At 53.0% G+C, this 12,588-nt stretch overlaps 1 protein-coding gene across 2 annotated transcripts in view; it reads left to right on the forward strand.

Moving 5' to 3' along the window:
- LOC128146166 (T-box-containing protein TBX6L) overlaps positions 1-3,876 on the forward strand; it is a 28,347-nt gene extending 24,471 nt beyond the window's left edge. For both annotated transcript variants that reach the window (XM_052797332.1, XM_052797333.1), the window contains exon 14: positions 115-3,876. In XM_052797332.1, coding sequence (XP_052653292.1) covers positions 115-541 — 427 coding nt within the window. In that variant the 3' untranslated portion in view covers positions 542-3,876. The remainder of the gene's footprint in view (positions 1-114) is intronic.
- The last annotated feature ends 8,712 nt before the right edge of the window (positions 3,877-12,588 follow it).

The raw sequence follows: 12,588 nt of genomic DNA on the forward strand, positions 1-12,588 counted from the left end.
AAGAGGGCATGCTAAGAGCTTGCCCTGTCTTTCCGCAGGGGATCTGTGTGGGTTTGCAGCGGTTTTCCGCTGCGGTAGGTTTGACTCGCTCTTCTCTCTGCCCTCGGGGCTCAGGTTCCACGAAGCTGGGGACAGCCAGCAGCTTCCCACCCGCGATGCCGCAACCTTGAACGATTTCCGGGCAAGGTGCCACCCCTTGGATCTCACCACGGTGCCTGAGCACGACTCCAAACAGCTCCCGGAGGGCTTCACCAACCTGCCTCCGCTCCCTCCGCCTCTGCCTCCTCCCCAGGACTACACAGGAGTGGTGAACATGGCTCTAGACTCTGTCGGGAAACCCGGGGCCCGAGCACCCATGTACAGTCCCTACGGCACCGAGCAAAGCCTCGGCCAGTGGATGGTGCCTTCCCACAGCCAGTACAGGGCAATGAGCTACTCGGCCTTCTCCGCAGAGTACAATACACAGGGGGCTCCAGGACATGCCCATGGGACCGTGGCAGAGTGGAGCCAGTACCCTCTGTTCCCTTACGCCTGCTGGTGAACGGGGAAGACCCTTCCCAATGAAAAAACTGAAAGAAAATTGTAAATGAGATCAAATTTGCTCTGGGGTGTTGACCTTTTGAAGCCTTGCCTACGCTAGGCAAAGAGGTATTGCTGCAAGCGGTAGCGTGGGACACCTCCACTTCCTTGTCTCCTTGCACAACAACCCTCACCGTATTTCACAAGCAGTGGCTAAACTGGTGGCTGCCCCGACCATGTCAGCGTGGGTCTGGCTGAATCAATGTGTTCCGCAGTGGTTTTTTCACGGCAGGAGTAGGAAAGCACAGGAGCTGCAAGAGCAGTATTTAAAGAACTGCCTAACTCTCAGTCCCAGGCTGTTTGCATCTCGCATTTGGCAGTTGCCAAAATCCCTTCCTCCCAGGACTTGCGTGCAAGGAGATAGGGGCTGAGGTGAGGCCATCCAGGCGGCCAAGAAGCTGTAGAGAATTATTGCAAAGACGAGCAAAACAAGCAATCCTGGTGTCCCCTTGAGCAGTTTCCTCACTTAGTATAGTCAAACTAAAGCTAGAGTCTTGCCTTCCTTCCAGCAGCATATGAGAGTAAAATACACAACAACGCAGGTGTGTCTGGAGCGCAGCAGTGGGTCGTGCAGGCAGGGAAGAATTTGTCCCGTGCAGGAGAAGCGGCAGCAAGGCTGTGTGTTGTGTCTGCATGTCCCCTGTGCCCGTCCCTCTTCTGTCACCCCTAGATTGGAGGTTAGTGAAACACTCTTCTTTCTGCCGGTCGTGGAGGGAGGTTGTTCACAGAATGTGGGGGGCTGCTCTGGGCGTTTCCAAAGGCCTGTGGTTGTCAGAAACAGGGCCACAAACAGCAGTGCTGGCTGCGTCACTCTGACCTCTTCCTTTCAAGGGAAAGGAAACCTTTCACTGTGAACTTCTTCCTTCTTCCACCCCCTGCCACCCCTGGAGAATATAATTTATAGTTGTGGTTACTGTGCTACACTCTGAGCGAGCTTTGTCGACAGAAAATTCTCACCAGCCTGGCATTGCTCATCAGGCATATACTTTAACTGATACCCTGTAGGCACTGAGCTGCGTGCTGCATTGCTGGTGTGCTCGGCACCTCCCAGGCTGGTCGGTGAAGTCATCTTGCCGCTCTTTGGGAGTCTGTAGGGATCTGCTTCCATGTTTAGTTATCAGAGCAGTTTCACCTCCCTTACCTCTGTGCTCCCATCGTGGGGAGGAGCTGTTCTGCCAGTGAGCAGCCTGCGTGCTGCCTTGCAAAGAGGATTTCTTTTTATCTTCGTGTTAGAAGGGGGAAGCATCCCCTGTTTGCCCAAGTGGCAGAGTGGCCCTGGCAATGGGGTCTTGTTTGAGACAGGCTCTTTGCTTCTCAGGGAGGATAGACACGTTCCTAGGTGTTATTTAGGGAATGTTTTCTTGTAACACTTTAAATAAACGGCTGTGTGGCCTGTAGCCATCACTACGCAGCGAGGTGCATCTTTTAGCTATCATTTAGCGTGTACGCCAGATGGTTTTCTCTCTGTGTGCCCATACGTGTGTGTAGCAAGATGTTGTCTATGAGCAGACCTGGGTGGGTTTGTGACCACCAGTGCATCAGGACCGGTGTGCGGGTACACCGGGAAAGGCTGTGCGCTGGTCTGTTCAGGTACCAGGTCGGCACTGTGCGTGTACGTAGCGTAGAGGTGTCAAGCCATGTTTATTATTGTTAAAATGATTTTGAAAAGTAACCCTACAAATTTGTAAAACTCGACTACAATGACTACTTTCTTATTTAAATAGTATATTGCTAACTGCTTTTGTTGCCACAATTACAATACGTGCAGAGCAGCCAAGTACTTCCCCTCGGCTTCACAGGATGGGTGTGAGATGTGCAGCGTTTAAATAAAGGTCAGACTTCACCACAGTATATGTATATAATACCCTATCAGCCTCTCCTCTGCTAGCACCCTGGCCAGTAGCGATTTATACCTGCTGTGCATGACACGCATGTGGTTGTGAGTGACTCACTAAAAAGAAATCTGGTTGGGGAAAAAAAATGTGGAGGAGATTGTTTTTAACCCCAGAACGCTGTGATTTCCTGCTGTCCAAATGCCAGCTGAGTGAAGGCAGGTCAGCTGTAAAAGGCCGTCCTCTGGGGATGAGAAAAATATTCTGTCTCTGACCATTAGTAGTTGATTTTGCCACCACTGTTTTCCACATCTTGGAAATCAGATGAGAAGGCTGGCTAGGGAGTTCGGTGCCTTGAATCCTGAGTGTGGGGACCCTGGGGGTGGTACTTTCTGCGAGGCAGTCCTCCTGGTACCCCGCCGTGATGGCTGCCAGTGCCATGCTAACAAGAAAAGAGAAAGTAATACATCACCCTCACAGGCTACTTGGTTAGATCTGTTTCTTTATCTTTGAAGTGGGGTTGTATTTCCCTCTTGTCACAGGGTGCTAATGAGGATGAAAACCATGCTGTGGTGAGTATGAGTAACTGAGGAGAACTGGGCAGTACAGGGAAACTCCTCTGCAAATACGGGTGTAATGTTCTTTTTTTCAAACCTTCAGAGTAGTGTTGCCAGTACTGCTGCCCCATGGGCCTGTTGGTAGAGCTGATTTGGCAGACGGCTCTGCACCGGGGTAAAAGACTCAGACTTGCGCCTAGGACGAGCCATTAATTACTCATCAGCCTTCTGTTGCAACAGGACTCCTTGCCCTTCTTCAGTGAATCATCTGGCTTATTAGAAAAGTACCTTTAGTTTCCTCGCTCGCCTGTCTCTGGTTAGAGACTGCGGCTTGGCTTGTTTGTGTGAAGCCTTTGGAAATTTTGCCCGTAGGTGTGTGCTCTGGACTCTGCTGCCGCCTCCTCCCTTTGCAGTTCCCACTGTCTTGTTTTCTTCAGCTGTGGCATTTAAAAGTCTGTATGAGCTCGACTGAAGCGCTGTTTTTGCACGCATGTGAGATAATGTAATGCCTCTCTGACAGCTTCAATAAAAGGAAATGAGACATGCGGAAGGCAGGCCATTAAGAGCAATAAAATAAACTCTAAAGTGTGTTTTTTGTGCATCTCTTTCAAGCACACCAGTGGCTCCGCTTTAGTCACGTTACCTGGGGCCAGTTTGTACAGGCATGACACACGTTGATCTCAGCATTCATTGTTCTCTGCAGCGTATTCAGCGAGCCCCAGGTTATCTGCTTGCATTGCTAGATGTGAGTCAGTCTCTTGCACTAATTCTTTGCAGCAAATTATTTATTTTCTCTGTGTTTTCTGCTCCTCTGCTGCAGAGGAGTTACATAAGGATGAGGGCAAATGGACTATAAATGGGATCTAGGTAGATCTCCTATGGGAAATAAAGATCCTGATTTATTTTGGTTTCTCCTACTGGTTTTTGCAGCCTTAAGCCTTGTCTGACACTGCTTCAATGCAGATGGGAATGACAGAAAAATGCTTTCTTGCCAACGCTGCAGTTCTTCCGCAGACAGCCACATCCCAGTGAGCAGCCGCAGGCTCGGGGGAGGCACCTGTGATGCTGCTTCCCTGCAGCGCAGCAAAGTACCCCATCTCCCCACGCCTCTCAAAAGATACGGCAGGTCCTCCCAGGGGCGCAGGGTCCCCTCTCCCGCTTTTACCCGCCTGGTCACCCTCTGGCTCTGCAGAAGAAGCTACCAGCTGGTTTCAGTAAGAGCTTATCTGATTTCCAGGTGTTGGAGGGAGAGAGATGCGCTCAGCTGGCAAAAGCCAAACTCTCTGTCTGGTGCCATCAGATCGACCTCCTGGGCCCGGCTGAGCCAGCTGCTCGCCGGCACCTTCCTCGGTGCCTGGTGTCAGCAGCGAGTCCTCACGTGCACGGTGCGGGACAGGGTCCGCCTGTCCCTGTGGGGGCTGAGTGGGGACCCGGGGAGGCTCCTTGCCTGCGGAGAGGCATGAGGATGTCCTGGGGAGCAGCGTTTCTGTCCCCAGCTGGGCTGGGGCACTTGAATCGCCTTGTAGCTGGACAGCCGGGCTGAGCCGGACTCATTCCTTCTTTCGGGTTGACCCGACCGCCCAGCATGGGGGTGTCTGTCATTTGGTCCTTGGTGAGCCTCCCAGGAGATTCCCGCAGTGCATTTCCTTGGTTAGCATATGTACTGGCTCACCTTAAGCAAATCCAAGCAAGCAGCGCAAACCCCCTTCCAGGAATAATAACATTCTTCAAGTCAAATGGCTTTTTATTGCAGAGCTTAAAAGCCACTTAATTCACGAGCCCCAGGTTGGGATCGCATACGGAGCCTCTTAGCAGGGGGAGGATGCAGCATTTGGCCGACAACAACAAACAGCAGCCATCACCCACCGTGCGGGGCTGGACCGGCACAAAGCCAAATACCTCCTGCCCAGAGCTGCAGGCAGCTGCCAGCCCCTCTCTCTGGGCTCATCAGCGGCCAAATGTGCGTGGTGCAGGTGTCTTCACTTACCTCCTTCCCCGCCCACAGCCTGAACTTACTTTGTAAATGGCCAAGAGCAAAGAGAGAGGGGGTAAAACTGTCCAGGGCCAGCTGGAGAAGGGAGGACAAAGGGCTTTCCCCAAAGCGTGGGGAAGGGGTGGTCTGTTGCACTTTCCCCCTTTGCCCTGAGCAATGCCTGCCCAAAGCCCACCCAGAGGCTGGCTGGGCTCCTGCAGTGCTCAGAGGCACGACTTTGCCGCGGTTTTGTTGCGGCTGTACGGGGTGCCTGTTTCTGCCTGTTTCTCTAGGGCTCGGCTCTCGGTTCCCCAGGCTGTGCGAAGCAGGCGTGCTGCTGGCCTGGTTCCCAGCAACTCCAGGTAAGCTGGTTTCGCTGTCGTGCTTTGCAGAGATGTAGTAAGGTTTAAATGCGGCTTCTAGACTTTGCAGCAAATCTGAGCAGGAGAAACCCAAGGAGAGGCGACGCAGCTGCTTGCAAGTTCACAGGACAAAGTGAAGCAAGTCAAAAAAGTGTTTCTCCTCTGCGGCCTGTGCTCCCTGCAGCAGGCAGCATGTGCTGCCCAGAACAAATACTGAAGCGTTCTTGAGACCTGGGCCTGAGCAGCATCGTCAAACAAAATTTTAACAGAGGGTGAAGCAATCCTCCAGTGCAGGGGTGAGGAGAGGTGCTGCAGCCATGATGAACAGTCTTGCTGCTCAGCTTGATTTAGTGTTGTTCCTTTTTTGTTTTTCCAAGTCATGTGAGTTTGGTTTATGGCACGAAGTACTTTTTGCTGTAGGGTGCTGGATTGCCTTTGACACTTCTGTAATACTCCATTTTTTTTCTTTGAATGTGCAGGTGTACAACTACAGTGGTCCTGCCCAGACAGCACCCTGCTTGGTGAGTGTAATGGATGGATTTAATTTCCATCTCCTACAGTTCTTTGGGGACATGCTGAGATTTTTATTTCTTCCTCTCCTATTTTTACTGAAGAGGGAAAATTTTGTGCCTCCTTAAAGGAGAGTGGGAGTGGGTAGCTGGCAATACAGGACAGGCGCACCATCAGTCACGCAGCCAGGCATAAAACATTGCTCAGTTTTGGTATCTCTGCCTCTCATTGTAAAAATAAGACTGTACATGTAAAACACAGCAGCTGTTCACAGGAGAGACCTCCTGCATGCTGGCACTGTCACTCCTCCAGCTCCCATCTGTGGGGTTACAAAGCACCGGCACCTGGGATCTCCTCGCTGGGAGATGGCGCGTGAAGGGTGGACCTGCGTGGAAATGCTGGTGCAGAGTAGAAGGGGGTGTCAGGCCTGATTTCTGTCACACCGTGGGGTCGTCCCCGTGCTGGCTCTGTTCGTGCTGAGCAGCCAGCCCTCTGCTTGCCCGCAATCTGGTTTTGGCTCTGTTTTACCATCTAGAAGAGGCTCTGTGGAGACAGAGCTGTCCAGAGCAGCTCGGGCACCACCCGGCAGCATTCAGGTGAGGGGGGAATGAGAATTGCTGCAGACCTGGTGAGTGTACGTCAGCCCTCCCGCATCCTTTGGGGCATCCCCGGTCGTCGTTCTCCAGGGATAAAAGCAGCGAACGATTGAGCAGCGGAGGGGATGTGATCAAAACCGCCCCGTGCACCAAAGGGCTATGCTGAGCGTTGCACTGACGTAGGCTGAGTGACACTAATGCGCTCCCTGTAGAGCCCCTGGGGACACAAGGGCGTTTTGAAAATTGTGGATGAGAAAGCTAGGCCAGGACAGCCCGGTTTTCAACTCACCAGGCTGGGCTGGCAATCTCGCGTGGAGCCGTGCCACATGTTTCTCATCCCTCGCTTCATCCTGCCCGTATGTCTGTTAATGGCCCTGTCCTGCCTCCCTCCTCGGGGACTAATTGCCTCACACTTGAGCAAATGTGCTTGGTGTTTAAAAGGAGTCTATCGATTTGTGCGTATTCCTGAAAGCCTCACAGGGCCCTGTTCCCTTTGAAGTGTAAAAGCATCTGTCTGTCTCCATTTCTCCAGCAGTCTGCTGCTCCATTTGCATCTCCTGTCCGGCTGGCAGGGACAGCCCGGGGAATCCACCCCTGGCCCCATGCAGCGCTCCGGTTTCGGGCTGCTGAGAGGACTCCCTGCCACGGGAAGATGGGACTTGAAAACAAAGGTGCCAAGCTCCAGTCTAGGTGGGGGATTGAGCTCAGCTTGCAGCTTGGGGTGCTGAGGATGGAGCTGTTTCTGAAGGCCGGTTTCCAGTACTCCAGACCTTGGGAACGCTCTCGCTGCACATTTATCTGCGGTGGGTGCGTTGATTAGGAAGAAGAGGAAATGGCCCCTGCCTTCTTCCCACCGTGGTACTTAGCTTCTCATGCCAGACAGCACTGGTCAGTAAGGAAATAAGGTCAGACCTGGGCTGCCTTGGATAATCCACCATCCAGGAGCTGAACTCCACAGGGGGGACCAGAGGCTGTGATGATTCTCTGACACACATTTGAACAAATACTGTTGAAAAGCAACCGAGTCCCTGCTCTCTGTGTGGACAATTTGGCCTGTGATTCTCCCCATCCCACCTCCCCTGGGCAGTGGGGCTGGGCCTGGACGAGCTGCTTGTCCCCACCGGGGCGTTTTCGTGTAGGCGCAACCTTACAGGAGCGACTGTATTTCTGGAGCCAGGACTAAAAGCTCTGTCAGTCCTTGGTTATCCCCGGGGTGGTGGTGAGAGGACAGTACAGATAAATCCAGGCCTGAATTGCAGAGGCTGCCTTAGCCGCTGCCGTCCAGCACCTCCCAGATGGTTGCACTGGGTTTCCTATTTCAATGGGGCCTCAGCGGAGCAGCAGTGGCACCTCGCTGTCGGAGGCAGTAAATGGGCTCCCATCTGGTTTTAATGATCAGTAGCACTTCGGTGCTTGTTTATTCCCATGTTTTATGCTTCAGCAATAAAATACTGCCTCAGTTTGTTCAATCCATCCTGGTGCTGGATGGAGATGAGTTCACAGCCTCTGACAAAGAGGTCCCAGCGGTACGCAGGATGTTGTTTTTTTTTTTTTTAGACAGCTGGGCAGGATCAGATGATGTAGTGGCAATTAGTTTGAAATACAGACGTCAGCGGACAGTATAGAAGGTAGGGAGGGCAGCTCGTCGTGTGCCTAGCAAAGAAATCTTGTCCTTGGATTAAGGGAGACTTTTGGTTGTGGAGCTGGAGCTGTCCTCCCTTCTGTCCCCCACAGGGCAGAACACAGCTCTGATGTGGAGTCCAAATGAAGTTAGTCCCAACTTTAAAACCAGGTACCTGAGGTAATTTGAGTCCCAAAGTGCTGCCCGTGGCGATCGCTCCGCTGCGGCATTGTGTTTTAATCCTCCCATCCTGTTACAACACCAAAATGGTGGGGGAGATAGCAGAAGTGCTGGCAGGGCCACGTCTCGCCGTGGGCATAGACCAGCTCTGCTGCAGGTTACCAGCACTGCAGCGCTCGCGGCAGCTATGGCGAGAGTGGGAGTTGTTTTACAAAATTCTCTGGAGTGAATACAGTCTAATATGAAATTACTTTCAGGAGGAGACTGTTTGTAAGGGGCTGTCAGGATTTCTGATGTTGCTCCCTCTGCCTAGCACGTGCATGTTACCTGCCCGGCGCGTCCAGGAGCAGAGAGCCTGTCTGCCGGCAGCTCTGGTGCCGAGGAGGTTGTCCTCTGGAGGGATGAGCAGTAACACTTTGTGCATCTCTGGCAGTCGGTGTCTGGGGATCTTGAATCATTTTTGCAAATGCTAGTTAAGCTTTTCAGCACGTCTAAACGTGACTTTCTCCCACGGGGTAGGTGGGGACAGTAAGGCAAAGAGAGATTAAAGACAGTAAACCACAGAAGGGAGAAATGGGCTCTTTGTCTCCCTTCTGACTTTTATGGAGACCTGGAAACCTTTTGCTTTCCCATCTTCCATTTGTCTTCTACCCTAATGGTAGAGCAACAGTCTCCTCCACTTATATGTCCCAACAGTATACCCCTTGGAGGATCTTTAACTCTGACCTCTAAAGAGCACAGATTTTCAGCAGAAATATCCTTTTTCCCAACTCTTTGTTACAGCTTGGAGCTATAGGTGTCAACTAAAGAGAGAAGGATTTCAACAGACTAATCAAGCCCCTTCCGAGTTGTTCAGGGTCCATTCCCTCGGTGCCACTGATGTTGCATGTGTGCTAATTTCCCCTGGAAGGTCTAATTTAGGGGGAGCGATTAAAGGAGACTTTTCTCGGGCTGCTTTTACACATCAGGAAGAAGGAAGGTAGGCAGCAGCTGCTCTGTTTGGTTACTGCTTTCCCCAAGGTCATCCACCCAGCCACTGCTGGAGCCAGGACCGGGCTCCCTGGCGTAGGTTTCAGGCTGATGTACATTTGGAGCACACCACTGAGATCTGTCAGGTCCCAGCAATGCGCAAAGTGAAACCAGTCCCTCAAACCCCGCCAGGTACCCTCCGAAACGGGGCTCTGGGTTACACCAAATGTGTCACCTCCAGCTTCCCAAACAAACACGGGGTGTTGGTGTGGAGGGAAGGGGACTTTTACAGAGCTGAGTGGGTTTTGCCATTCTCGTGTCAAGAAGGGCTGTCTGGTCCTCCCCAGGGTGAGCCTGGCCTCCCGCTTTCAATTGCAAATGAAGCAAACGGCAAAGTGTTTACGAAGAAACCTCCCTGGCCTCTGCCCTGGTCCAGAGCTGGATCCAGCATCTTGGCCCTTGACTCGCCCTGATGGTGTAAAAGCTCCCAGAATCGGGGCAGAGCTGTGTCACGGTGCCCTGGAAAGAAGGAAACCCTGATCCCTACGGATGCTCCTAGTAGCCTTGTGCCACTGGAGCCGAGTGGGACTCCGGGTGGTGGGAGACAAGCGAAGGCAGGCAGGCATCCAGGCGCCATGCTCATCCTCACGCTGCTCCCAGCCCAAAAGGGGGGACGGTGGGGAGAAATAATGCTGCGATTCCTGGGATTTGGGGTTGGGACAGCCTGTGAGCTGCGGCGCGAACTCCTCGAGTCCAGACTATAAAGTACTTCACAGGGCCGTCCCAATTGCCTGGCCTATTAGTTTTATGGAGGGGGGATATTGTAAAGATGCAGTTGATCTCCTTTTGCCATGGTAATGAAAATGTAACCGTAGCGGGGAAAGGGAGCCTGGCAGGGAGGCAGCGGGAGCCTGTGTTTGGGTGTCGGGGGTCACTTCCCTGCGGGATCCCGGGGTCCCCGGGCATCTGTCCCCTTCCACCGTGGCTGAGCGGGGCTGGCTGCCGTGCGTGGGTGCGCTTTGGCGAGGAGAGCCTTCGCCTCTTGCCCTGGCCGAGGGGTTCCTCCAGGGTACCCCAAGAGGAGGAGGAGGAGGATGGAGCTGGGTGGCTGCACAGGCAGGGGCACAGTGCCACCCAGTGACTGCGTGTGACCTGCGAGGGGACAGCTGGGACAAAGCCGTGGGCAGCCTGCGGTGGGTTTGCTGCAAAGGTTTTGAGGCCTGGAAGCTGCAGCGAGGGCGTCGCAAGGTGATGGAGAGTATGGGAAAACCCAAGAAACCGGCTGCGTTGCTGCTTTGTGATTAAAGTGCACGAGGGGCGAAGGTCCCGCGCTGTCACGGCGCGTCTGGAGCGAGGGTTTCGCGTGACTGGTCTTGTTCGGGTGCTGACGGAGGCTGTCTAGGGCAAGTTGGGGCTGAAGCAGCTCACGTTTCGGGAGGGACCCTGGCAGCCAAACAAGCGAAGGAGGAGGTGGTTACTCAGGACGAGCTGCTCTCTGTGGGAGGACGTGTCCTTGCATTGGGAAGTGCAAGAGGGCTCCCGGGGCAGCGAGGCCGGCTGCCGCAGGGGCTGCCTCGGAGCCACTCGGTCTCTGCCAGGCTGGGGCTGGACTGGAGGGGACCCCTTGTGTCAAGGTGTCTTGGGCATTAGATGACAGCCGCCTGTGGTGGCTTTCTGACTTGCATCCCAAGGTTAAAGCAGGACCTTTTCTCCTTTCTGCCCAAACCCTGCCTGCATTCCTTGCTGGGTCAAGCCCTGTGTCAAGTTCCCAGGCTTAGAGCAAGCATCAACAGGCAGCTTGACTGGTGGGGTAAAGGGAAAGGAGCCAGGCACAGTGGGGTGCGGTGTCAGCAGCTCCCAAGGTGGCTCCCTGCGCTGTAAATCCCTGCCCCAGCAACGCCCTGACATGTTTCCAGCAGGGACTGTCTCTTGGAGGAGGCACAGGCTATGGCTCTATTTTGGGTGATGACTCCAGAGCCCACGGAGCATTTGGCAGCAGGGAGGGGTGTTAAATCAGCCTGTCCTTCTGCAGGTCCATTGTCTCCTCCCTCCACTCCCCTCCATTTTCCATAGCTGTTTCAGTGTCGTGCTGCCACTGGGCTGCGGGACTGCAATGTGCGGCTGAAATCAGGGCACTGCAGTGAGGGAGGCATGAGCCCTGCATGCTCGACAGATGAAAGTCCTACATCTTTACTGCCCTGTTAAGGACTGTGCACGCTTTCCGTTCCTAGGCTGCTCTCTAATGTGTCTTTATTTTTGTCTCTTTAAATTTAGGCCACCGTTGATAGCACAAACACTGCTGTGGAGGTCTGTGGGCTACCATTGCTGTACAGCACAAACCCTGGCTAGAAACTCAGCTCTTTGTCCCAGCGGTTGGAGAGCTGTTCCCATCCCATCACCTACCTCTGCCTCGATCAGATGGTCACTAGTGATGGTGAAGGTGGGTCACTCCGCCTCACACAGGCAGGAGTTGCTACTGAGTACTGGAAGTAACCTTTATGTTGCTACTGGGGTACGTCCTGCAATTGGGATGATTTTGGCCAGAGGTTTCCAATACTGCTGATAACCCGCGTGTGTTGGTCAGACCTGCATTAGCCCATTCAGCAGAACCCCAGACCAGAGCCAATTTTAGCCTTTCTGTTTCAGACTCCCCACGATGTGTGCCATGTCCAGGCCAAGGTGTTATTTCTTGGAGGGAAATTATCTGTTAATTTTAGATCTAGTTCTCCAAAGTGCTGAGTAGCCACAGCTATTCCAGGTAGTTGGGAGCAGCGGGAGGGATTCGATCTTTGAGGGATGTGGCTCTTTCTTACATTAAGGAGACCAAGTCTGATGAATTACATTTCCTTTGTGGCCATGCAGTGCATTAGGCTGGATGCTCAGCAGGACGCCAGTCCAGTGCTGTGTGCGTATCGGTCATCCCTGCGGACTTGGAGCCAGATCACCAGCTGCGATACCTGGAAAGAGAAAAGCTGTTTCTCTGCAAGGTCAGTGGATTAATGATATCACTGGTCACAAGATGAGGGCAAAAAAGAGACAGTCCAAGATTACAGAAATGGATTCAGCATGTAGAAGTCCCAGTGAGAGTCCCCTGAACTACCTCATAATCCAGATCAAATCAGTAAAGTAACATAAAATACATTAAAAAACCATGGGGTTAGAGTCAAGAAATACATGGGGCCGTTACTTCACAGTAATGAAAAATGGGCAAGTTTGATTTTTATGTTTTTAATGACAAGTTAAGGATAGTGACAGCATGCTCTAAGACCTGGCGGGTTTGTCAGGAGCATCCCCGGGGGTCTCGTTGCCCGGCTTGGCTGCCGAGCGGTGGTGGGCTGAACAGGAGCCGAGTGCCAAGAGTTTCAAACCAGCTCCTGTTGTTCACTTATGTCAGTCCCTTCTGTCTTTTC

Source organism: Harpia harpyja, chromosome 9 (assembly GCF_026419915.1).
Source record: "Harpia harpyja isolate bHarHar1 chromosome 9, bHarHar1 primary haplotype, whole genome shotgun sequence".
Classification (NCBI taxonomy): domain Eukaryota; kingdom Metazoa; phylum Chordata; class Aves; order Accipitriformes; family Accipitridae; genus Harpia; species Harpia harpyja.